This window comes from Oryzias latipes, chromosome 10 (assembly GCF_002234675.1).
Source record: "Oryzias latipes chromosome 10, ASM223467v1".
NCBI lineage: Eukaryota > Metazoa > Chordata > Actinopteri > Beloniformes > Adrianichthyidae > Oryzias > Oryzias latipes.
Window position 1 is genome coordinate 15,930,020 of NC_019868.2, and position 27,948 is coordinate 15,957,967.

At 36.9% G+C, this 27,948-nt stretch overlaps 1 protein-coding gene across 5 annotated transcripts; it reads left to right on the plus strand.

The window, feature by feature from the left end:
- LOC101174512 lies at window positions 1-27,948 on the plus strand. 5 transcript variants are annotated; one of them, XM_023959201.1, is made up of 9 exons: window positions 1-442; window positions 6,914-7,059; window positions 7,153-7,285; window positions 7,682-7,786; window positions 7,879-8,021; window positions 8,103-8,222; window positions 10,921-10,968; window positions 11,101-11,187; window positions 18,482-19,273. In XM_023959201.1, exons 1-9 carry the CDS (start codon window positions 403-405, stop codon window positions 18,659-18,661), a joined length of 1,002 nt encoding a protein of 333 aa, XP_023814969.1. In that variant the 5' UTR covers window positions 1-402; the 3' UTR covers window positions 18,662-19,273. The 5 variants fall into 5 exon arrangements, with proteins under 5 accessions (XP_023814969.1, XP_023814970.1, XP_023814971.1 ...); XM_023959202.1 differs by having other exon boundaries at window positions 10,924-10,968; XM_023959203.1 differs by lacking the exons at window positions 6,914-7,059; window positions 7,153-7,285; window positions 7,682-7,786; ... (3 more) ...; window positions 11,101-11,187; window positions 18,482-19,273 and adding exons at window positions 24,981-25,126; window positions 25,220-25,352; window positions 25,749-25,853; ... (2 more) ...; window positions 27,555-27,602; window positions 27,745-27,948 and having other exon boundaries at window positions 10-442.

Here is a 27,948-nt window from a genome sequence, read left to right on the forward strand (position 1 = left end):
GCGTGGTTTGAGTCGTTGCTGTGAACAGATACTTCTTTTCTTACATGATTTAGTAAACAATAAATGTTCCAAAATCTTGGATAACGCCGGCGTATTCTTGTTGTAACCTGCAGGATAGCACAGTTTCTGAAGTTTTTTTGTTGCTTTATTTACAGATATCTGTTCTCCAGAGCAACTAGACTCTAAGGTTGTACTGAAGTGAAGAGAAGAAGCTGCTTGAACTATCGTGCAGCGATCATTGGTCAATATCTAGTCCAGTTGCGCTGAATAACAGAGCACCGTGGTATATTTTTTGATATTATTATAATTACTTGGTCGACAAAGGTTCTTCAGACACATTTTAAACGTTGTTTTTAGAGTCGCGTGACTGCTTCACGTGCCGGTCTGTGTCCACAGCAGGTCATGTTCCTGACTTTCTTCACCGTTTTCTATGTCCTCTTTGGTGAGTTCCGCTTATTTAATTTAATGATCTTTAAGCAAAAACTGGTTTTGGCTTAAAGGGTAGGAGGAAAGAAAACCCTTTTCTGAAAAACATTTTTAGCTCACACAAGTTTGGTCTTTTCTTTTACTTTCTTTGTTCTACAATGTATGCATCTCTGGAAGTAAAAACACGTGAAGTGTCACAGTTTGGTAAAGTTAGAATGGTATTCACAGATTCACAGCGGTAAAGTGAGCCGACAGCTGTGGAAGTGCGGTCTCGCTAGCCGTCACTGGCCTTTTCGCATGCGCGTTTACATCATAGTTTACGGTACACACGCCCAGCGAGCTGGAAAGACTGCATAGGTGCTAATATCACCCATGTCACAGTTACCCATTATCAAATAATCATCTCAGCAAGTTTGAAGAAAAATGACTGCAAAAAATACTCTAACCATGTAATACTTTATATGGAGGTTTATAAACATGATATGTTCTGACTATGAATGACGAGGCCTGAATTGGTCTATAATGTCAATATCTCTACTTTTCTACAGTCATTTTTCTTCAAACTTGCTGTGATGTTAGTGAACATCACTACTAACAATAATCCAGTGACAGTTTGGTGTCACCTTAAATGAAGCAACTTTAGAAAGAGTTGACAAGACCAGATGTTCCCCCTTTACGTGGAGTTTCTTCATTTCTGTTTGATTCCATTCCATGTCATGCTCAAAAACCCACAAAACACTCTTGTCAGTGTTAAATCTCACTTTTAGAATTTGTCTGATTGATTATATTTCAGACAAAACACATTATTTCTGGTAGTGTTATATGGAATGAACAGACATGCAATAGAAATGAATACATTTGTACATCAAATAACAATATAGGGCTTGCAATAACTCTCATTTATTTCAGAGCACAGTACATGTTATTTGATAATGGGTAACAGTGACATGGGTGATAAAAGCGCTTTAAACCGTCTTTCCAGCTCGCTGGGCGTGTGTACCGTAAACTATGGTGTAAACGCGCATGCAAAAGTTCAGTGACGGCTAGCGAGACTGCACTTCCACAGATGTCGGCTCACTTGACCGCGGTACAGATTCGGACTTCCGACCTCAATAACTCTTTTGATAAACGTTCAAATCAATCAATCAATCAATCAATCAATCAATCAAAACTTTATTTATAAAGCACTTTTCATATAAAAATATAACACAAAGTGCTTTACATTAAAACACAAAAAAATAAATAAAAAGAAAATAAAACACAACAAAATATAAAAACAAGCATGACGATTAAAATAAACAAGCACAAAAATAAAAAAAAATGGGCTCCCCTCCCCGTACCTAGCCCCCCACTCCTTTCACACCTCCCACCCAGGGCCAGCCCTGGTCTTCCGGGGGCCCTAAGCGAAATTTAATTTGTGGGCCCTCTAACTGATCAGCAGCACCAAAAAAACGCAACTGTTGTTGTAATATAAATGAGATCTGTTTATTAATACATCTGTGAATTATTGTTGCTGCCGAAGAATTGAATACAGTTTATTGCCTACATGTTGGATGCACATTTAATGGTGCCAAACAAATTTTAAATGCAAAGAAAAAAATATGAATGACAAATTTGTATATGTATATATATATATATATATATATATATATATATATATATATATATATATATATATATATATATATATATATATATATATATATATATATATATATATATATATATTTTTTTTTTTTTTAAATATTTTTTTAATGTAACATTAGGCACTCAACAAATTACATTCCCAAAAAACAGCAAATTAATAGCAAATCAAATATCAGTAAAACAATCCAACATAAAGAAAACAACAGCTCAATGAGGGGGATTTCGGAAAGTCATAGTCTTTCTCAGTCTGAAAAGGATCTCTTTGCACCAAATCCATTCTTACTGGATCAGAGAGTGTGGTTGGCCATTCAGCCGGACCAATTTGATTTGAAGTACCGGTAAGTGGAATTTTGGATCCAGTAGGCTCCTCTTTCATACACGCCTCTCTTGGAGCCTCTGGAACACAAGATACAGAACTTCAATAAAAGCAAACAGTGAAAAGTCAAACAGTCAAATGTTTTCCCTTTCAACAGTAGAAGTGGTGACAGGAGTTTATTCTGCAGCTAAAAAAACAAGAATTATTATTATACAATAATCAATGATAAAGCTAATAAAATATCTATAGCAGAATACTAATAATATATTGGCTCATTAAAATCGGTCTGCAGGTTTTTCCACAATTTCATGATCTTTTTATATATTTATAAGAGATTTATTGTTTGATTATTTGCATGAGGTCATATTTATTAATTTAATTATGAACAGTTTGGGGCTCCATACTCTTCAAGTGGTGTTTATGAAAAAAGGGGTTATGCAGCCACTGTTTTTTTTTAAATTACCAATACTTTTTGATGCTTTTTGAGAGCAGAAGAAACTGTCGGCTGAGACGGAACCGTGCGAAACATCCTCATGTAAAACCAAAACTGCAAAATACAAATAAGAAATAAATGTACCCATTTATTAATAATAAATGTGAACAATAATTTGAGTATAAATGGAAATATAAGCATTTATACACTTCTTTATCTATTATTTTGTATGTTCATAATTTTAAAATTAGTACATTTATTTTGTTTGTCATTCATAAATGAGAACATTTATTTCCTATTTGTATTTGGTAGTTTTGATTCTCCAGATTCCATGCCAATGCAAGATTTTAAGACACACACATTATTGAAAAGTCAGACTACCAGACTGTTAACTCTATAACAGATAAACAGCAGTTTTTATACTGACATAAACCGGAAAATCCAGAACGCACTAAATATGTGTAGCAAAACAATTAAACAATACGATAACATGAGTTAAAACATTGATCAGCCATCACCGTTGTCATTATTTACTCTTCTCTCCACTCCACCGTTTTAGAAGGTCATGTCGGACCTCATCTTGGAAACTGGGGTATCAGAATTATTTTCCAGTTTTCCATTGGAAGTTACGACAAACGGGGTCGTTTATGTACCATCTTCACCTCAGATCGATTAGTATCTTACGTAAATTGCGCAGCTGCACAGAAATACTGGATAATGTAAAAAACATCCTTCAAACTTACCTTGTGATTGATGTTGAAGTTTTTCATCTTTTTTCAGCTCCTGATGGATAAAGTCTCTGTGGCATGAAGTTCTCTTGTTGTCGCTTTGATCATTGTGACAAAATGCGCTCGTTTTTTTATTCTTTTTCCCAACTATATTGAAACAAACTGCGCTTGTAAATGCACATTGTGCCAGGATCAGATGCAGTGATGTTGACCAATCGTAGCTAAGAGTGGTGTAACGTCATTATTTGGGTTGCCAGATTGGTTCAGGTGTGTTGAAGGGGGGATCATTAAAGTGCAGGCATCTTTATTTTGCACAATATTCAGAGCGCACGTTGGTACGGAAGTTCTATGAAATGGGTTGCCAGATTTTGGTCTTTTTTATTTAATTTTTTTCGCCACTTCAGGGCCCTGGTGGTGACGGGGGCCCTACGCGGCTGCATAATTCGCGTAGAGGGAGGGCCGGCCATGCTCCCACCCCCTAACTGATGGGGAAAGACAGTGAGAAATAGGCTGAGCACGAAAACAACGCTGATAATTGAAACCTCCCCCTCTGTGAATAGCCGCATAGACAGCCAAATGCAGCATCACAGGTGTGGACCGCTCCACCACAGCTAAGTGGTGATGCAGTTTCCCATCCAGAGCCGCAGTGGCTGAACAGCAGCCGACCCAGAGGGAGAGGTTCCAGCTGAGGAAGCACCGGAAATAAAAATGAAAATAAAAATGAGAATGAAAAAGTAAACATATTGATAAAAACAATTAAACACTGAAATAAGGAAAATTAAAATAACGCGGTAAAAATCTAGTTCAAGTTCATAAAACAAGATGAAATGGGTAATTAAATAAATAAATAAATACATATAAATAAATAACTAACTAAATAAATGAAAGTAGTAAAAAATTAGCTGAAAGCCAGGTTAAAAAGATGGGGCTTTAACCTTTTCTTAAATGCATTAATGCTCTCTGCGGCTCTCAGGTCGTCTGGCAGACTGTTCCATAAACGGAGGCCATAGTGCTGAAATGCAGCCTCTCCATAGGTTTTGGTTTTATAGTCGGAATGGTTAAAAGACCAGTGCCAGAGGATCTCAGGGTCCGCGAGGGTTCATACTTTACTAAAAGATCTGATAAATAAGAAGGCGCAAGACCCTTAAGACATTTAAAAACTGTTAAAAGTATCTTAAAATCAATCCCAAAGCATATGGGGAGCCAGTGCAGGGATTTTAAAGTTGGGGTGATGTGAGCCCGCCTCCTGGTCTTGGTGAGAACTGGTGCAGCAGGATTTTGGAGAAGCTGAAGGTTCCTAATGTTGGTTTTTGGAAGACCAGCAAGCAGGGCGTTACAATAATCAATTTTACTCATAATAAAAGCATGCATTAGCATCTCCATATTAGCAAGAGAGAGTAGTGGGCGGACCTTAGCCAGATTTCTGAGATGATAAAAACCAGTTTTATGTGGGGGATAAAAGTTAGCTTAGAGTCAAAGATAACACCCAGGTTTCTGGCTGTTTCTGAATGACTTAATGAAATTTTCTGTAGCTTCAGAAACTGTTTTTCCCTCTTGGCTTCAGGACCGATACCTAAAATGTGACAGCAAGTATCTCAATCCTTTTGTATTAACAAAGAGAGTGAACTACAAATGCATATCAAAATAATTTTTTTTGTTTTTTTTCACTTTTTGATCAAAATTGTTCTCTTCGAGGTGTAAATGCAACAAAGTGCAACCTCTATGAAACAACTTTCTACAAAAATCAATAATCTTTTAAAAAGCGAATAAATGTCTTCATTTATGTGAAATGGTAATGAAGACCTGTCAGCATATTCATGCTACAATAAATGTTGTAGCAAAAGAGTTATTGAGGCCGGAAGTCCGAATCTGTGAAGATCTTTCTAACTTTACCGAACCAAGTGTCCCCCTCAAAAATGCTCATAACATTGTTGGAGACAAGCTACAAAATAAAACACACACAAAAAACTAAATGTAGGATCAACAGTCTTTATTAAGAACCAGAGTTTATCCCTTGTGCTATCTTAGATGACCCCACCCTTACATTGACATGTTCCCCCTACCATGACAAAGGTGGATAAAGGTGGAAAGATTTCATGTAATCCATGGACACCAGTGAAGATCACAAATCATTGAGGAAAAAAGGTTCAGCGCACTGTCTAGTGGGTCTAGATGACGCAACTCCCAATGTTAAAGTGCCTAAGATAGCACAAGGGATACAGACCAACTCCTAAAAATGGGACAGAGACGGTCAGAAAGAGCTGCATGGTGTCTGTAGGACAGATCAAGTCTATGACAGAGAGAGGACCTGTGGTTTTGTCTGAGGAAGTCTGACAGTGAAGCATGTTTGAGTTGTTCAGGACATGTGTGTGAGAGCTGGAGGACCACGGTGAGATGTGCTGTAGGTGTGACAGATGAGTCCAAGCAGGAGGTGGGACTACACCGAGGATCAGGTGGAGGAACACAGAGGTGGAGGTTTGCTCTGGAAAGGAGGGGAGAGAAGATCGGCTGCAGCAAGATGGAGTATCTGCGTGTCAATGAGAGGAACTGAAGTTAAACTGTGAGGTTTCAGGGAGCAGAAGTGAAGATGGTGGAGGACTTTAAGTACTTGGGATCAGCAGTCCAGAGATACTGAGCTAGCCAGTCAGGAAGGGTGGAGGAAGTAGGTTTTATTTTGGAGAAAGAAAAAAAAAAGTGTCAGGAAATGTATTATTATTAATATCAATGTTTTTTAAAAAGAGGCTTCTCTCAGTTTCAAATGCAAATCCAGCTGACTGATCAGAAATCATCACTTTTGTTAAAGAATTTACGCATAAATTTGGGTTTTGACCCGATTTACCCTCTGAATCAGCACCCTAAATGCACTCAGACAATGTTGCCATTTGTTAAATGAACAGAAACTGGGCAGTGTTCATTTTAGAATTCCTTTACGAAAACAAATGCCAGAATGCCTGGATTGGCGCCACCGGCGTTCCGCACTAGCGAGACCTGAGGTTGGGGCTCTCAGGTTAGTTCCTGCAGTGGCTGGGCCTTTTCCCACTTTCTGCTCTTCCCACCGTCTCTAAAGGATGCTGGAGGTTTTGTGTGAGTTTGGTGTCTGGTCTGGATGCCTCCTTGGGGAGGTGGTTCAAGCATGTCCCACTGGCTGCAGACCCCAGGGGTTTCCCAGGGATTTACTGGAAAAATGACATCTCTTGATGGAGAAAGGGAAGTCCGGGCCTCTTTGCTTAGACTGCTGTCACCGTGACCCCTGTCCTGGATGAGCGGAAGAAAACGGATGGATGGATCGTTTTAGTTTTAAGTTCTTTGTTGTTTCCACATCTCTGTAATTCATTTCTCTGTCTTTCTTTGGTTCTGCTTTAGGTTCTTCCTGTGGTTTTCAGAGAAAAGAAGTGTGCTACGGGCGCAGTGTAGATATAGATATTTATTCATATCCTTTTTACAAAGGGCCTCTGTATTTCTATCCAAAAGCAGGAGGAGCAAGGAAATTACTGATGGATAATCGACAGGTGAGTAGTATTTGTTAAAACAATAATATAGTTATTTTCCAGACATTCTAAGGTTAGTCTCTGTTCATAATAACTGTTTTTATTCTTTCTTAGGCCATGGATGCACGGCTCAAAGTGCGCTATTCCAAAGTAAAATTGACACAGTTGACTGAAGCCGATAATGGAAATTTTGTTATTACAGGCAGTGATGGACAAAACTTAAATCTATTTTCACTGAATGTCTTGGGTGAGAATTTCAGTCTTTGCATTCCTTTTCTGTCAAGTGTTAATTTAGTTTCACTAAACACATTAAAGCTGAACCTGCTGGAGTCACAATAATCAACACTGTTGTAATTTTTTTAAACATACATTTTATGATTTCATTATTAATCATATTAATAATAATAATAATTAGCAATTCATCATCATAATCATTATTAATATATTAAATGTATGATTTACTTGAAATGTAATAACCGTTACAAAGCTAAAGGTATTTTAATAATACATCACAATAGAGATTTAGTGAAGTTTGATGAGTCTAACTAATCAACCAATCCTAATTAAACTAAACTGTGGCTCCAGATTAACATAATTAACTGTACTTTCTTTTTAATTTTGCATTGTTTGCTTTTATTTTTAGATTGTTCTACAAAGAAACCGTTGTTTTACGAGGAGGAGTTTGCGCACAATGTTCCTAGACAAGCTGAACTCAGAGAGTTCACTTTATCTCAGGTGGACAATAATGGTGAGCCAAAGAACATTCTTTGAAAATGAGACGAACCAATGTTTTTTTCTTCTTCTAATCAGTATAACAACATCTAATATTTATGCTTTCAGAATCTAAGCATACGAAGACATATGTAATCGTGGCTGTCGTGGTTGCTGTTGGGCTTCTCCTCTGCTGCTGTTGGTGCTGTTGTAAAGCGTGCTGCTGTGGTGATGAAAAGGCTCAAACAGTACAGCTTATAACATATAATCATGTTAGTATTTATTTGAAAATAAACACAGCACAAAGTGGTTCCTTTTATGTGATGCTTTAAAATATAATCTCTTAATTTCAGGATTTAAATGAGCCTGCAGGTCCAGGATCTACTGCTCCACCTTATTCTGCAGTTTTGCCCCCCCTAGAAGTGAATGTTGGGATTTCCCATGATGCTGCAGCTGCTTCCACTGGACCTGTGGTAGGTGCAATGACAACTGGTGTTTTTCACTCTTTTTAATTTGTGTAATTAAAAACTGACTTGATTTTGTATCCTGTACATCTTCAATAACGTTTTGAAAAAAAAAAGGAAAAAAATGACAACTGGTGTAAGTGTGGGATGCCAATGAGTTATATCGCCAGATTAGACACACACGCTTGAGAAGCCTGACCGACAGTGGCGGAGTGCGACGCCATCTTGGTGAGGTCGTCGGCCCCCACGTGACAATGCTTTCCATTGCTTTTAGTGGCATCTAAGTAGGTTTTATATAATAAATATATTTTTACATTTATATATATTTATATATAAATATATTATATATATATAATATATATATACATCATTTGTCGTTGTTAAAGAAGAGAAACAGTCAGCCTTAAAAGCTCAAACTTTAATGAAAATGTATTGTGCGGGACTTCTTACAAATAAAAAAGTTATTACAAAGAATTTTTAAAAATAATTTCTAAACATTTAGAAGTTTTAGACCCCTTTGACATGTCATTTAAATTATTATAGAAAAACTCAACCATAAGTCAATAATATTAATAATAACAAATCAATAGTAAATCAATAAAAACAATAAATAAATAATAAGTCAATAAACAATAAAAAATATTAATAATAATTAATTAGTAATAATAATAATAATAATTATTATTATTATTATTATTATTATTATTATTATTATTATTATTATTATTATTATTATTATTATTATTATTATCAATGATAATAATAATAATATTAAAATAGTCAACAAAAAGTCCAAAAGTGAATAATAGATTTACCCTTAAAAAAAAACAACAACAAAGAAAAACAGTAGATTCATACTGATTCATGTGAGTGATCAATTTGGTGTAACACAGATATTATGGTGCTGGTTTCAAGCGAACAGTTTGACCTGTCTTTTCAAAATGTACTGTATTGCTAGTTGGTACCACAGTGATCCATCTGGGTTAGATGTTGTGATAGCTAAGGCCCACTTTTGTGAAGTCTGAATCCAACCTGCAAGAAAAGTTTAGTCACTGAGTCAGAAATGTATAAATCTATATTACTATAATAGCCTAGTATGCTGTATTTAGGTTTAACAAAATAAAGTTTACATTTATGTCGACAGCAAATTATACATTCATCATGCAGCATGTTGATAATAGCCCTGCAGCATCATGCATGTCAACATGAGTATGATTAATGAAGCCCCTGCAGCATTAAAAGAAAAAAATTATAATACTTACCTGTCAGATGTTCTGCCTTCCTCCTTCATGGACTCATTTGTCCGATTTTGGCAGTTGAAACCCGCACAATGAACTGGCATTTTGCAAAAAATGTTTTCACATGCATGCACGCCAGCAGTAAATTGACCTCACCAAGATGGCGTTGCTCTCCTCCCATGAGGAATCACGTGATGTCTCCTCTAGCAATAGAACTCATTGTGGGATGCACCTTCAGAGGAGATTGAGGGACTGGTTATGGTAACAAAAAACTGGTATCTCAGTATCATGGCATAGCAAAGATGAGTCTGTCTTTATAAAGGGTTCATTTTTACAACATATGCATCCAGTCACTTGTTTTAGTTTCCAAATATTTTATGTTCAGCTCTTAAGAGTCAGTCTGCTGTAGATTTTATGTTCTGGTTGGTTCAAAATCCCTCAGTACCTATATTTACTTATTATAAGAAAGTTGCAGTCAAATTATTTAAAAAAAATGAAAAGAATGAAAAATGGCATCAAATAATAGTAAAACAAGTGTTAAATATAAGGGGAATAGTTGTCCTGCTGCTTGTTTTTTTCATTTTTTAGTAAAAAAGTTAATAAGAAATTGTTCTTATGTGTCCAAGTAATATATTATCATAGACATGGAAATTGTTTATTATAAAACGCCTAAGAATTAGATTAAATTAAACTTCATTTGTATAGCCCTTTTCCAGCTACAAAGCTTCTCAAAATGCTTCCCATGATAAAATAGATAATAGTAAGATAGAAAATAGTAGTTAAAATAGTAAACAACATTAATAATAAAATAACAAATAAATTAAAAACGCATAAAATCCAGCACATACACATCCCACAAGTACAATCAAAATAGATTTAATTATAAGTTAATGAGATTTAAAAAAATCAAATAAAAACACGTGGACAAGTAAAAACTACATAAAGGCTCTCCTAAAAAGATGAGTTTTAAGAATTTTGTCTGAAAAACATCCTCAGTGGATGAAGCCCTCACCTTCTCAGGTCCATGCTATTATAGCAATGTATAGGCCCTTTAAGCCTAAAAAAACATTTTTTTCAATGAAACACTGATTGTAGGTCACACCTAAAGTTTCAAAGAAATCTGCTCCATCTACAATCCTCCATCTTTAGACTATCAGCCAACTACTAAGCTCCACTTTTGCTCAGTAATGACCTATGAAAATATGAATTTCAGTGCCGTATTTTCACAGCTGGGTTTTTTTCTAATGTGACCTTGGGTTAGGCATGATAGTTTGTCTAAACCTAATGCTGTAGCTTTGGTGTATTTTATTAACTATCGGTGAGTCCTTACCGTGAACGTTTGTAAGCTATAAGTTCATGAAGAATGTAAAATAAGCTTTAACTGTTTGGGGAATAGTTGTCTTCCTGCTTGCATTTTCCCTTTTAATATCAGTAATTAATGAACTGTTTTTTCTCTTTGTATTTCTCAGCAGTCATACCAACCAACATTTCAGATTAAGAATATCTCTCAGCCTGAGGTACATAAATAAACAACAGCACTTTAAACTTTAACAAAATGTAATCATTTGTATTGATATGGACCTTTTGTCACTCTCTCTAAATTACTGTTTGTGTTTTTGTTCTCTGTGTTTTTTTTTAACTCATTGCAGGTCACACCTGTTGCGTCAGAGACCTCTGCTCCATCTTCATCTTTTGGTTACAACCTTCTGTCTGCAGACTATGAACCAGTGTTTCAGGTGAAAGGACTAAGCTCCACCTGTGACCTGCCTCTCAGTAAAGAAACCTCGTCTCCAGATGTTTACAACTCAGAAAAAATGAACTTTCTATAAAAATAAAAGTGCTTTATAAACAACGCACTCCTTCATACAACAGTGTTTTACAGGCTTAAAACAATTAAAAATGCATTGATAAAACACTCATGGTCCATTAAAGGGCCTAAACCATGCAGAATCAACTTTTTGAGCTTTTAATTGTATTATAATGTTAATTTCTCAGGAAAACAAACCTCAGAGCGGTATTTTGATCCATTCACACATTTCTGACTTCCTAAAAACCTGCACTCTGACCACCAGCCCCTCCCAATCCACAAAACAAGCGGGTTTTCACATTGTGACGTAGATAAGTGAGAACAGCCCCTTCCAGGAAGAGTCTGCCCTGTCAGCTCCGCCCCCAGGCTAACACACACACACTTTCTCGGAAGAAGAGCTAGCGGTAATCCGCAAAAATGTTTATTTTATATACACAACATGCATATCCATCTTTGCAAAAGTTCTAATGTTGTTTTCATTGGAGAAACGCAGACACGCGGCAGAGGCCGACTCTAGGATGACATCGTTAAATGGGCGGCACCCACAGTGAGCAATAGGCCATGCCTCATAGATCGAGCCGTCTTACTTCCAGGTTAGAAAAGAGCTTGAGAAAATAACTAATATTTGTTTAAAAATGTGTTATTTTGCGTGCCAAAGGTAATAATATATTATCATAAAGATGGATACTGTTTACTATAAAAGGGCTTAAGAATAGCATAGCATAGGCCCTTTAAAGGTCAGTAGGGCTGTAGACTCTGTGCTGAGCTTACTTATCAGGCAGAGGATAAAAGTGGTTTCATTTACACTGTGATATCACAAAATCGTGAAATGCAAAGTTGCAAAGTCAAACGATAATCATCAGATACATTAGTAAAAAAATGTTACCATGTACGTTAATGACACTAATGCTGCAAATGTAATATGCAACAATTAGCCTGTGTTGGGTAAAAAATAGAAGGCTTCTGCTTATATTTAGCATGCATAAATTGTACACACTTTTCTTTAAATTGTCTTCTATGTTAAAGAAACCAAAGTGTAACAAACTTTGGTTTCTTATGCCAATGTGCCACTATATCTTTGTATATTGTTACTGGCTATACCACTATATCTTTGTATATTGTTACTGGCTATACCACTATATCTTTGTATATTGTTACTGGCTATAAGGTGTGTAAAGTTGCTGATATTTCAAGTGGGTGATCTCTATACAAATACTCTAAAAAAATGTAGGTTTTGTTTTTTTTTTTCTGTGTTTTTTAAGTTAAGTTAACCAGCTTTAGGCTGTAGCTTTATGACATAAATTTAAATCTTTTCTTTTGTGTCCGCTTTTTTCACGTGTTTATAATGTTAATATAAACTACATTTCAAGGCTGTGAACACACTATCTTGGAATTTAACAAGACTTAAATGTTTATGATCCTTGAGCAGGAAACTTAAAAAAAATGTCTTGTAGAATTCACAAATCATGTACTTTTTGTTTGTTCATGTCAATGACTGTATATGAGAACCGGACTGAGTGACCCCTCCCCCTTTTGCGTTCCAAACAGGAAGTACCCGCTGGTCCCAAAAAGCTGACTTCACGTAGACTACTCTTGAGAAATAAACTCTGTCATTTTTATCAGAATAACCATTCTTGCTCTGCTACCTCCTTTTTTTTTACATGTTGTTCGTAATCCTTATTTATTTATTTATTTATTTTTGCTGTAGTCCAAGTTAATCAAGTTATAAACCGACCAATCAGATGTCTCAATAAAAGTAGGTTGCCCCACATTTGATGAACAGATTGTCCCAAGCCCACTTTCATAAAGGGGTGTGGTCTTCTAACAAGCTCACTCTTGATTGAAGAGAATAGTTGCCACTGTGGACTCAGATCAATCACTGCGCACTGAGGAGTTCTGGTTCCAACATGGTAACTGAATTGACTTCATTTGGTTGGAACCAGGAGCAAGTCATTTTCTACACTTGCTCAGTCCAGCTCTCTTATACAGTCAACGGTTCATTTGTGTTTGACAATTAACCAAAGATCTGCCTATAGGAGCAAAAGGACCTCAAATGCCTTCATATCAAGTCGTCAGTCGTGTTAGAAAAAAGGAACATGTGAAAACCTGTTGAAGTCGGTCATTTATTTCTATTGCAACTGATTCACTTTTCACAGAGATGCCTGGAATACACTGCATTGGGAAAAATGTTCAGCTCAAATGGGGGTTAACTCTCTAAACTTTTCTGTTTCGAATCTGAAATACGACATTTTTGTTACCTTAAAGCAGTGGTTCCCAAACTGGGGGGCGCGGAGGTATTGCAGGGGGGCGCGGTGGAGTTGTTTTTTTTTCATACTTTATTGACAAACAACATAATACAATAACAATTTGAATGTCTCAGGGGGAATTGAAATGTGTATATATTGCAGAAAAATATAAGAAATAAAACAAAAAGTATATAAATATATACACATACATATACAACATAAGACAAAAAGAATTATTACTTCAAAAATCTTTGGGGATTAATAAATTTTAAATCTTTCAAAAATTAAATGAGTTGGAATTGCTTTTTGGTTTTGCAGATGTTTGATAATGGTACAGTACTGATTGATTTCACTCAAAAACTGCTGGAATTTAGGTTTTGAGTTTGACCATTTGGCTTTATGGATATGGAATTTTGCCAATAATAAAAACAATTGTGTAATGAACATACTATCTTTGTCTACTTTGACATTAAGGTAACCCAAAATAATGTCTTTATCTAAAAATGTAACAGTTTGTTTAGTTATATTTCCAATATAGTTTTCCACTTCAATCCAAACCTTATTTGTATGTCTGCAGTCCACAAACAGATGATAAATAGTTTCCTCCTGAGTTCCACAGAATGAACAAAACAGGTCCATGTCCACAACAAATCTATTCAAAGTTTTTTTGGTAGGATATATACAATGCAATATTTTGAAGGACACCTCTTTTATTTTGTTATTTAGACAGTATTTATTGCTAATAGTCCAAGCATAAGTCCATTTATGTCCACAAATTTGGATTCACAATAAAACCTCCCAGCAGGTAAGGTTGTGGTATGTAAAAGATTTCTTATTTGTTTATTGGAAACTGAATTAACACAAATATCCACATTGTCCAAAAAAATTGTCTGGGTTCTTAATTGACTTCTGTTATAAATCCCTTTAAACAGTTGAAGTAGACTGGTTGGAACGGCATCTAACACAATTGCATATTCTCTGGGTGGAGCAGGAATACCAAATTTTAAAAGAAATTCTTCATACGTCAGAAGATGTCCATGAGAATTGAAAAGTTGTCTAAAGATTGCATTAAAACAATATCATTATCATACCATCTAGGAAAAAAAGTGATTTATTCTTGTATTGTACATTACTGTTATTCCAAATAAAACAAGTTGTTGGAGAAAAATTATGTTTATAAAGGAGTTTCCAGGCCAGCAGGGCTTGTTTGTAAAAGTTTGAAAGTTTTGTGGGTAATTTTTCAATTTTACAATTACATTTTAGCAAGAATTTAATGCCTCCCATTGTGTCAAATATATATTTGGGAAATGCATTCCAGATATTGTCTTCCCCTTTCAATAAATTACTTTATTTTAAAAGAGTTGTTTAAAGTTTCAAAGGTTAATACATCCATGCCCCCATGTTTTCTGGTGTTACACAAAACAAATTTTGCTTAAGTAATGACATTTTTTCCTCCAAATAAAATCAAATAATGTTTTGTTTAATAGGTTATAGATGTGTTTTGGCATTTCTAAAGACAGAGACGCATAGACAGATCTAGAGATTCCTTCAGCTTTAGATAGCAGAATTCTACCGTTCAGAGAAAGATTTCTCATTAACCACATGTTATAAGGCGCGGTGGAGTTTAGAAACAAAGGATTTGTATATTTGTGTCAGTGTGGGGGGCTCGAAAATATTCTAATCTTCAGAAAGGGGGGCCCTGCAGAAAAAGTTTGGGAACCACTGCCTTAAAGTAACACAAAATAAGTGAGAATTTTTGTCATGGTTTCAGTTTGTTGTGTCTTGTTTTTCGTTTTAGTTCTTGTCCTGTCCTGTTTGGTTCTGTTTCTTGTTTTATTTTGAAAGGTTTCCTGTCTTGTCTTGTTTCTTGAGTTTTACTTCCTTTTGTCCCATCTGCCCTGATCGTGTTCACCTGTGTCTTGTCTGCCCTGTCTGTATATAAGTCTCGTCTCTGCCTTCCTCCTGTGCTGGTCCATTACCTTTTGTCATGGTGTTCATGTCTCCATGCTTTTGCCACACTCATGTTTCCATGTTTCATGCCTCGCCACAGTGAGTTTTTGTTTTGTTGTTGTCATCCTGCTCTGCAGCGCCTTTTGTTATAATTAAACCCTCTAGCCCTGAACCCGTTTGCCTCCCGCCTCTGCGTCTGGGTCCTACCGGCTCTCGAGCCTCCCGCACATGACAGAATGGACCAGCCATATTTTCTGGACCCAGCAGAGCGGGACATGCGGCTTCTGGAGGCCTACTGCCAGGAAGCCGAGCATACGAGGTCTTATTGGGTCTTCGACCAGGCCCAGTTCTCCTCGTATGCCTGGAGTGGGAGCCCCCTGGACTTTACTGGGAGCCGTCTTGCCCTGAGGGGGGGTCGTCGTTGCCGTCGTCCCCGCCGTCCCCTTCCTGTTCCAGAGGTGGTCCGGCACGCACCACATCCCTTTCCAGTGGTGGTGCCGGATGCACCCCATCCCCGTCATGTTCCGGTGGTGGTCCCGGAAGCACCACAACCACGTTCAGTGGTGGTCCCGGACGCACCCCGACCCGTCCCGGCTCCCAGGGGGGTGCCGCCTGCGCCCCCACCCGTTCCAGCTTCAGGGGTGCCGCCTGAACCCCGACCGGTCCCCGCTTCCACTGGCACGCCTGACCCGCCTGAGCTCGGCTCCACGCCTGACCCGCCTGAGCTCGGCTCCACGCCTGACCCGCCTGAGCTCGGCTCCACGCCTGACCCGCCTGAGCTCGGCTCCACGCCTGACCCGCCGGCGGACTGCTGGCCCGACCCGCCGGCGGACTGCTGGCCCGACCCGCCAGAGCCTGACTGCTGGCCCGACCCGCCAGAGCCTGACTGCTGGCCCGACCCGCCAGAGCCTGACTGCTGGCCCGACCCGCCAGAGCCTGACTCCATGCCTGACTCCATGCCTGACGACGCCTCCACGCCTGACGACGCCTCGCCGGACCGCTCGGCCCCCCGGCCGTCCTCCGGACCTGCCTCGCCGGACGGCGCGGACCCCCGGCCGTCCTCCGGACCTGCCTCGCCGGACGGCGCGGACCCCTGGCCGTCTCTTTGAACTATGTTGCCCGTCGAAGTTTGTCCTCCGGGCATCCCCCCCTCAAGTGACTTTTTAAACCTCGGAGCGGTTCCTTGAGGGGGGGGTACTGTCATGGTTTCAGTTTGTTGTGTCTTGTTTTTCGTTTTAGTTCTTGTCCTGTCCTGTTTGGTTCTGTTTCTTGTTTTATTTTGAAAGGTTTCCTGTCTTGTCTTGTTTCTTGAGTTTTACTTCCTTTTGTCCCATCTGCCCTGATCGTGTTCACCTGTGTCTTGTCTGCCCTGTCTGTATATAAGTCTCGTCTCTGCCTTCCTCCTGTGCTGGTCCATTACCTTTTTGTCATGGTGTTCATGTCTCCATGTTTTTGCCACACTCATGTTTCCATGTTTCATGCCTCGCCACGCCACGCCACAGTGAGTTTTTGTTTTGTTGTTGTCATCCTGCTCTGCAGCGTCTTTTGTTATAATTAACAAAAGACGCTGCACCTTGACAATTTGACAAAAGTTTTTTGTTTAAAAAACATAAAATTCAGCACACAAAACTAAGCCTTGTTTGTGTGTAAAAAAATATAAAGGTTTGAATTTCTTTTTTTTTTTTTTTCTATGAAGTTGTAAGTTTTTATTCGTTTGTAATAAATCGATATATGGTGTATATGTTTTTTTTTTTTTTTTTTTTTTTTTTTTTTTTTTTTTTTTGTGGGGAGTATTTTAGAAAACTTACCACCAAATGCTTCTCAGGTTTTCTGCATCTTTTCAATCTACTCAAGCTAACGAATAATAAATACAATTTGTTATCATTCTCACCATCAGGTTTTCATTTTTTCCGCCAACAAATTAATCTATAACCTGACAAGTTGTAGAAAACCTTCTCTTCCATCTGTTAACAAATGTCACTAAAGTGCTGATCTATCAAAAAGGGCAGCTGAGGCATGAAATCATTTCTGATAAACAATAAAGAATTAGATTTTATACTATAAATTTTCCTTTTTATTAAAAAACATATAAAAGTTTGGGACTATTTTAATTTTTATTTTATGTCCAAGCAGTGAATATTAGTTTTCTATCTTAATGTTGTTTAGAGGACAGCTAAAATTGACAGTTATTTATTTTATTTTGGTAAACAACCAACATCCAGGAGTAGGAATGATACGGCTGTGGTGCAGAGGTAGAGCAGTTGATGTCTGATCAGAGGATCACAGCTGTTATCAATATGGGTGTGACTGTAAAGCAGTTTGGGTCTTAAAGCAAGGCAGAAAGAGCGCTACATAAATACTACATGTACCGTTTAACAGTACGGCTGCCAGGAGCAAAGCATTCACCTTAGCTGCAGTGATAAAATACATAATGAATGAATGCAGTTTGAGTAGAAAAACAAACCAAGATTCATTATTCTAACTACTAAAAAATAGCTAGAAATCATATTAACCTACAACAAAAGGAAATGTAAAAATACATTTCAATGATCTTGAAGTGGATCATATTAAAAAAAGTTTCAATTCATGAAAAACAAACCTTTGCTTTTGGATCCTTTTAAATCCTTTTCCTGTTAGAAAATAAAAATATTTTTTTAAGGAAAAGGACGTTTATTTCCGTTTTTCTAAATTAAATTCTAAATAAATAGCTAATTAAATACATTTTTTAATCATCCTTGATCATAGTTAAGTTTCTTCTAATCTGGAAGTGAACAGAAAGAATTTGTATTAAAAAATCTGAAGGATTACTTTATTTTCCCCCACATTTCACAAAGATTTAGACATCTTTAGTGTTTCAACTTTCCCAGCCTGCATCACTTCTTCTCTACGGCCTTCAGTCGACCCTCCAGCTTGCTCAGTCGGTTCTCCACTGCAGTCTTACTAGCATTTGACTTTACTGATTTGTATCAATATGAGCCTTTTGTAGACACTGTTTTTATGTGTTTCTTTTTCAAATATTGTCTCTAGATGACACCACCGACCAAAGAGACGTGTGCTCCAGTTTCAGCCTTTGGTTCCAACATTCTCTCTTCTGATACTCAGCCGTCGTTTGAGTTGAACAGACTGAATTTGTCTTCGGATCTCCCACTTAATACAGAACAGCCATCCACTAATGTTAACAAACCAAATGAATTCAACTTTTTATAAAAAAAAAAATGCCATAAAATCTAGTAATATGTAAACTCTTTCAGTTTCTGACTGAATTTAAAAAAAAAATGTTCTGTATCCTGAATAAATATGACACTGGTTGGTGCATGATAGGTGTGTTTTTTAAGACTTTATATTTACTATAATAATAAGCGGTTAGTAAATATTTTATGTCATGGAATAGCTATTGTTTTTTTCTCAGGTAAAAAAAAACCTCAACAGCTAAAGCTGTTTTTTTAGTTTTATGTATAAATGTATTTATCTTAAACACAATACTGTATGTTTTGCATGTATACATTATGCATCCTTATATTCAAATAATATTTCTTCTGGCAAAAATTCAATGTGTAATTTTTATATGGTCTTTAAGTCTGTATAAACCCAAGAACATGTGGCTTGTAAAGGGTAGAGTAAGCAAGTGTACTTGAATGTACAATTTGATAAATAACCCAAAACAAGTCTGATTTAAGAAATTTAATTGTATTTCCGCACTACATTTTTCCCGACATGTTTGCTAATGATGGGTGTGTCACACAAAATTGTAATATTCTTTTTTTTAATATACAAAGAGTTTGAAGACATCCCTGATTAAAAAAAACTGTTTTTAATATATTTTTCTGTGTCTGGTTTAATTTCTGTTATGGAATAATGGCTCAACTTCTTCAAAGTTTATTTTTAAAAATTCTGGACTACTGTTTACTACCAGGCTACTAGTAATAATAATTTTAATATTGATAAATACAATGTATTGTCTTTGTCAGAACCTGCCTTGGTTTATTATTTTTATCGTTTATTTTGTTGTTGAGGTATGACCTTGATATGTTTGTTACCCCTGAATGTAAATAAAATCTATATAAATAAATTTAAAAATTAACAACTTTAAGAATTATTGCGCTTTTTAAGATAAAAAATATTAAATTGTTATTGCTATTTTCTATTTGATTGCTTATTTTTATTATAAGTGTATTCTTATTAATATTATTATTATTATTTTAATTATTTTTTAAAACAAACTTGCTTCTCTTTGAGTTTATAGAATGTAAACCACCATTGCGGAGGGATATGTGAGGCGGTTTGCGTTTGTAGTCTATGGGCGTGGTTCTGTTCTGGGCCACCGTAGGTTTGACTTTCCTGAACTAACAAGAAATGTTCCAAAATCTTAGTTATCGCGGGCGTTAACTAGGGTAACCTGCAGCAGGACAGCATCGTTTCTGACGTTTTCTCAGATATCTGTTTTTCAGAGCAACTGGACTATAGAGGTTGTAGAACTGAAGAAGCTGCTTGAATGAGCAGCGATCACATTTTAGTCCAACTTGTACAGAAGAACAGAGCACCTGAAAACATGACGTGGAGGAGTTCTTGTTAGGAGGAGGAAGGAGTAGTGCTCCATCTCTTTCCACGGTCATGATTTTCTTCACAGTTTTTTATGTACTGTATTTGTATGTCCTGTTCAGCTTATTAATTTCATTTATTTTATTTTTTACAAATAAAAGTTTTAAGTAGGTAAATAGCAAAACATGAGAAAACAGATTCTCATTTCTCGTTTCATTTTTTAACATTTCTTTTTGATTTCTGAATATTACTTTTTTCCCAAAAGGTTTCAATTTTATGTCATTTCATTTTTTTTGTAATTGTGTTTTTTTTTATCTTGTTTTGATTTCTATAATGTAAAGGCCCGTACACACCGGGACGAATTTCGCCGTAGATTTTCGCCGACGTTTAATAATGATTATTTTTTACTATTATTATTTAGTTTGGTTTTTTAGATTGTCATTGTGATCTTTAATATGTTTTTACATTGAGTGATTTGTTAGTAAGATTTGCACTTCAGGGTGATTGTATTTTTCGGGGGAAAAAATAGGGGACATACAGTATATAAAGGAAATTAAGCTTAAAATAGCATTTTTGAGTATTGCTTTATTCAAATCGTTGGTAATCAGGAGAGGGCAAAAAAAAGGCTTTTCCTAAAGTTTGTCGGTGTAACATATTACCCATATTACTTACAACAGCAAGCCACGGCCTAGCTGCTCCACTTATGATGCATTCAAATGCAGACAAATAGATCCATTAACATCTTTGTTTTCCTCATCTAAATGGTATCTGGCTCAAAACTGTATGACTGGATAGCTCTGTGATGGACCAGGCAATCATGTTCCAAGAGCACAGGTCTTTAGACCACAAAAGAGTTCCACTTAATAAACTTAAAATAACTTGTAACTTAGGAAAGAACTCAAATGACTCATCTCCCATTACCACACACATGACTTTTAAATGAGTGGGTTTAAACTACTAATGATACGTATCTAAAGATCCTTGGTCCTCACGTAATAATATTAAAAAAAATACCACATTGTTCTGTTCTTTAGTGCAACTGCACTAGATCCGGAAATCATCGCTGCTTGTGGGGGGTTGAGACAAAAAAATTAACAAAAGCAGAACAGAGAAAGCCATTCCCAGGTAGTGGCAGAACCCTCTTGGAGTTCTCAGTTTGGCACCATATTTAGGCCACCTCAAGAAGGTACAACTCCACATGAAAACTCAAGACAACAAATAATTCATACAAAAATAATAATAACGGATCGGATTTATCTGTGCTTTTCCAGACGCTCAAAGCGGTTACATTGTGTCCATTATCCATTCCTCCTCATTCATACTTGATGACGGTAAGCTACTGATGTAGCCTCAGCTGCCCTGGGGCAGATTGACAGTGGCATGGCTGCCAGTTCGCGCCTACAACCCCTCTGACCATCACCAGGACATTCATGCACATTCACACAGCAGTGGAGCAACACTGGAGGGTGAAGTGTCTTGCCCGATGACACTTCACCCACACACAATGACAGTTGGCAGGGGGGGAGCTGGGATCACCAGCAGGCTGGTGATCCTAGCTCCCCCCCCAGGCTGTCCAATAACCTTACGGTTATTGGACAGCCTGCTCTACCGCCAGAGCCACTGCCGAATACCATTGTCCATGCAGACAGTCCATCACAGTTTCTATTGGGACAGTCTAACTACAAGAAAACATGTGATAACTGTGCTCCCCCCACACAAAAAAAGGTAATACATGTCAGGATTTACTATAAAAGACTGAAGATTTTGGAAAGTCTCGTAAGAGCAAAGCATTTACCCTTCAACTTCAGTGGCAAGAGTTGGCTTTAAAATTAAGACAAGATATCACAAGTAAATTCATGTAAATTAACTTGAATGTTGACACCAAATGCTGATCATTGGAAAACCTGATGTACCGCCTGAGCCCTGCCACCCACATACATACACATGCACAAATCATAAAATCAAGTAGAACTGTACACTACATCTTAATGTTAATCCTGTGTGACCGTAGTCATCACAAGCTCCAATTTTGCTCTCTGTTTTTGTTGCACCACTAATGTTAGGTTGGCATTGTGAATGGCTGTACACTAGTGGGAGAATATTCAACGTAATGATGGGAAGTTACTCCAGTCCCACCCTCAACTCAAGGGGGAATTTCTGATGAACAGCTGCTGCTCTGCAGAAACTGTCCTAGTAAACGACACTGGGTTTTCGATTTTTTTTCAACTTTTTCATTGAACATTGTCAAACAGACATGCCAGTGCAAAGCAATTACAATTATGAAAAAAAAACGAGAACAATCAAACAATGTCACCGCCCCTCCCAACCCCTTCAACCCTTTCCCCTCCCATTCTATCCATCCCCCAACCCAATCCACATAACCCAGCCAGCCCTCCCATCTTCCCTTCCGAAAACCCTCCCTCCTTTCCTTGGCCAAAAAAATAACAAAAAACAAAAATAAAGAAAACAATATAGAATGACACCAAAAAATAAATAATAATAATAATAATAATAAAAATTTAAAACGGTTCTATAAACAAAATAAAAAGCAGGGGGGAAAGAGGGCATGGTGCAGGATAAGGAAGGGGAAAAGGATGCCATTAGTACAAACAGATACTTTAGGGGTAGAGTATAGAAGCTTAACCCAGTTGACAAATGCCCAACCCAATCCGAATTTGGCCAGTACGGAATAAAGGAAGCTACACTTGACTCTGTTGAAAGCTTTCTCTGCATCAAGAGAAACCACAATCTCTGGCAGCGAAGAGCCAGGAGAACGGATGTTATTAACAGGCATCTGGTTTTGCAAGAGGACTGCCATCCCGGCAGGAAGCTTTTCTGATCCATTTCTATGATCGAAGATAACACAATATGTAGTCGAGCGGCTAGAATTTTTGACAGAATTTTAAAATCCACATTCAAAAGTGAGATGGGCCTATAACTACTGCAAAGGAGGGGATCTTTATCCTTCTTGAGAAGAAGGGAGATTGTGGCGTCTGAGAGTGTATTAGGGAGGCGACATAGTGTAAAGGCTTCATTGTACATGTCTTTCAGGAATGGACCAAGCAGATCTGAAACTGCCTTAGAGTATTCTACGGTGAAGCCGTCAGGTCCGAGTGACTTGCCACTTTGAAGTGCCCTAATAGCTTCTAGGACTTCAGCAGTAGTAATGGGAATGCCCAGATTGTCTGCGGATTCAACTCAAATATGTGGTAAATTTGTATAGTCCAGAATGGAATCTGGGGGACGGGGCATGTCCAAGGTATAAAGATCAGCATAGAACTCAGGGTTTTTCGATTTTGCCTAAAAAACTCCATAGGCCTACTTATATTTAAAAGACCAAATGTAACGCTTTTAGAAATAGATCAAAAGATGATCGGAGTGGGACTTTAATACACAGCATTTCAAGCAATACACCGAATTAATGCATTTCCACTGCAAATAAAAATGGGATGGAGATAACTATTTTGGAAATAGCAATGTTTATTTGTTACTACATTAGCACATAATCTTTGTATAAGAGTTGGCATTAAATATACTCAAAATGCACACCATAAAATGTTTTAATTTTCATTATGTGAAATGTGGAATACGAGCTGTTTGGAATTGTCAATCTACTCTTGTTTATTTAATTAAGTTTAAGCTTTAATTTTCAACTTTGTTCTACTGTCACTTTACAATGTTGTGATTTTGACTGGACAACTATTTGGGGAGGGGGATGTCAATTAAGTTACATCCTGTAGTTTGTTGTGGATGACAATAAGCCATACGAGTGATTTTTTTAAATCCTTGAAATACTAATATTTCTACCAGACACATGATACACATGGTATAATTAACGGTTTCATATGAATTTGTTTCCGTTGGGCCAACAAATTAAGAGAGCTGGATATTCCCAAAAAGAATGTGAGTTGTTTTCGCGGAGGGATATATGATGCGGTCCGACCGTGTGTAGTCTTTGGGCGTGGTTTGAGTCGTTGCGGTAAACAGAGAGTTCTTTTCTAACGGGATTTAGTAAAGAAGAAATGTTCCAAAATCTTGGATAACGCCGGCGTATTCTTGCTGTAAACTGCTGGATAGCGCCGTTTCTGAAGTTTTTTTTTGTTGCTTTATTCACAGATATCTGTTCTCCAGAGCAACTAGACTCTAGGTTGTAGAACTAAAGGGAAAAGACTTGAACGAGCAGCGATCATTCCTGGTCAATAATCTAGTCCAGATGCGCTGAAGAACAGATCATCGTGGTATCATTTATGATATTTTCATAATTACTTGGTTCCTCGGACACATTTTAAACGTTGTTTTCAGAGTCGCGTGACTGCTTCACGTGCCGTCTCCGTCCGCAGGTCATGTTCCTGACTTTCTTCACCGTTTTCTATGTCCTCTTTGGTGAGTTCCGGCCGCTTATTGTTTTAATGATCTTTGAGCAAAAACTAGTTCTGGTTTAAAGGGTACGAGGAAACAAAACCCTTTTCTGAAAAACATTTTGAGTTCACACAAGGTTGATCTTTTCTTTTAGTTTCTTTGTTCTACGATGCATCTCTGGAAGTAAAAACACGTGAAGTGTCACTTTTAAAAATGCTCATAACATTGTTGGAGACAGAAGATACAAAAAAAAAAAAATACACACACACACACACACACACACAAAAAAAAAAATGTTGGATCAATAGTCTTTATTAAGAAGCAGAGTTTATAGACCAACTCCTAAAAGATACTTGAGTGGGACAGAGAGAGAGGGTTAGGAAGAGCTGCATGGTGTCTGTAGGACAGATCACGTCAATGAATGACAGAGAGGACCTGTGGAAAACAACATCTCTTGACGGAGAGAGAGAAGACTGGGCAAAGTGGGCGTCTTTGCTTAGATTGCTGTCACCGTGACCCCTGTCCTGGATGAGCGGAAAAAGATGGATGGATGGTTTTAGTATCAAGTTCTTTGTTGTTTCCACATCTCTGTAATTCATTTCTCTGTCTTTCTTTGGTTCTGTTTTAGGTTCTTCCTGTGGTTTTCAGAGAAAAGAAGTGTGCTACGGGCGCAGTGTAGATATAGATATTTATCCAGATCCTTTTTACAAAGGGCCTCTGTATTTCTATCCAATAGCAGGAGGAGCAAGGAAATTACTGATGGATAATCGACAGGTGAGTAGTATTTGTTAAAACAATAATATAGTTATTTTCCAGACATTCTAAGGTTAGTCTCTGTTCATAATAACTGTTTTTATTCTTTCTTAGGCCATGGATGCGCGGCTCAAAGTGCGCTATTCCAAAGTAAAATTGACAAAGTTGACTGAAGCCGATAATGGAAATTTTGTTATTACAGGCAGTGATGGACAAAACTTAAATCTATTTTCACTGACTGTCTTGGGTGAGAATTTCAGTCTTTGCATTCCTTTTCTGTCAAGTGTTAATTTAGTTTCACTAAACACATTAAAGCTGAACCTGCTGGAGTCACAATAATCAACACTGTTGTAATTTTTTTAAACATACATTTTATGATTTCATTATTAATCATATTAATAATAATAATAATTAGCAATTCATCATCATAATCATTATTAATATATTAAATGTATGATTTACTTGAAATGTAATAACCGTTACAAAGCTAAAGGTATTTTAATAATACATCACAATAGAGATTTAGTGAAGTTTGATGAGTCTAACTAATCAACCAATCCTAATTAAACTAAACTGTGGCTCCAGATTAACATAATTAACTGTACTTTCTTTTTAATTTTGCATTGTTTGCTTTTATTTTTAGATTGTTCTACAAAGAAACCGTTGTTTTACGAGGAGGAGTTTGCGCACAATGTTCCTAGACAAGCTGAACTCAGAGAGTTCACTTTATCTCAGGTGGACAATAATGGTGAGCCAAAGAACATTCTTTGAAAATGAGACGAACCAATGTTTTTTTCTTCTTCTAATCAGTAGAACAACATCTAATACTTATGCTTTCAGAATCTAAGCATACGAAGGCATTTGTAATCGTGGCTGTTGTGGCTGTTGTTGGGGTTCTCCTCTCGTTCTGTTTGGTCTGTCGTAAAACGTGCCGCTGTGATGGTGACAAACCTCAAACAGAACTGCCTACAACATATAATCATGTAGGTATTTATTTGAGCAGCACAAAGTGGTTCCTTTTTATGTGATGCTTTAAAATATAATCTCATAATTTCAGGATTTAAATGAGCCTGCAGGTCCAGGATCTACTGCTCCACCTTATTCTGCAGTTTTGCCCCCCACAGAAGTGAATGCTGGGATTTCCCATGATGCTGCAGTTGCTTCCACTGGACCTGTGGTAGGTGCAATGAAAACTGGTGTAATTGTGGGATGCACCTTCAGAAGAGATTGAGGGATTGGTTATGGTAACAAAACAGTTTTCTCAGTATCATAGCATAACAAAGATGAGTCAGTCTTAATAAAGGGTCCATTTTTACAACATATGCATCCAGTCATTTGTTTTAGTTTCCAAATATTTTATGTTCAGCTCTTAAGAGTCAGTCTGCTGTAGATTTTATGTTCTGGTTGGTTCAAAATCCCTCAGTACCTGTATTTACTTATAAGAAAGTTGCAGTCTAATAAATACATAAAAATGAAAAGAACAAAAAATAGCATCAAATAATAGTAAAACAAGTGTTAAATATAAGGAGAATAGTTGTCCTGCTGCTTGTTTTTTTTTTTTCATTTTTTATTAATTATTTTGTGTCCAAGTAAAATATTATCATAGACATGGATATTGTTTACTATAAAATGCTTAAGAATTAGATTAAATTAAACTTAATTTGTGTAGCACTTTTCCAGCTACGAAGCATCTCAAAATGCGTCCCATAATAGTAAGATAGAAAATAGTAGTTAAAATACTAAACATAGCAAAGAAAACATTAATAATAAAATAGCATAAATAAATAAAAACATATAACAATTTAACATCCAGCACATACACATCCCACAAGTACAATCAAAATAGATTAAATTATAAGTTAATAAGATTTAGAAAATCAAATGAAAACACGTGGACAAGTAAAAACTACATAAAGGCTTTCTTAAAAAGATGAGTTTTGTCTGAAAAACATCCTGAGTGGATGAAGCCCTCACCTCCTCAGATCCATGCCATTATAGCAATGTATAGGCCCTTTAAGCCTAAACATTTTTTTTTTTTAATTAAACACTGATTTTAGGTCCCACCTGGAGCTTCAGAGAAATCTACTCCATGTTCATCTTTTGGTCACAATCCTCTGTCTTTAGAGTATTAGCCAATGACTAAGCTCCACATTTGCTCAGTACTGACCTGTGAAATATAAATTTTAGTGCCGTATTTGTACAGCTGGTTTTTTTTCTACTGTGACTTTGGCTTAGGCATGATCGTTTGTCTAAACTTAATGCTAGAGCTTTGATGTATTTTAATAATAACCCGTGGGTACTTACTGTGAACGTTTGTAGGCTATAAATTCATGAAAAAATGTCGTACTAGTAAAATAAGCTTTAACTGTTAGAGGGAATAGTTCCTACTTGTATTTTCCCTTTTAATATCAGTAATTAATAAACTGTTTTTTCTCTTTATATTTCTCAGCAGTCATACCAACCAACATTTGAGATTGAGAATATCTCTCAGCCTGAGGTACACTAATAAACGACAGCAAATTTGTCTCTTAAACTTTAACAATATGTAATCATTTGTATTGATATGGACCTTTTGTCACTCTCTCTAAATTACTGTTTGTGTTTTTGTTCTCTGTGTTTTTTTTTTTAACTCATTGCAGGTCACACCTATTGCGCCAGAGGCCTGTGCTCCATCTTCATCTTTTGGTTACAACCTTCTGTCTGCGGACTATGAACCAGTGTTTCAGGTGAAAGGACTAAGCTCCACCTGTGACCTGCCTCTCAGTAAAGAAACCTCTTCTCCAGATGTTTACATCTCAGATGAAATGAACTTTCTATAAAAATAAAAGTGTTTTATAAACTAA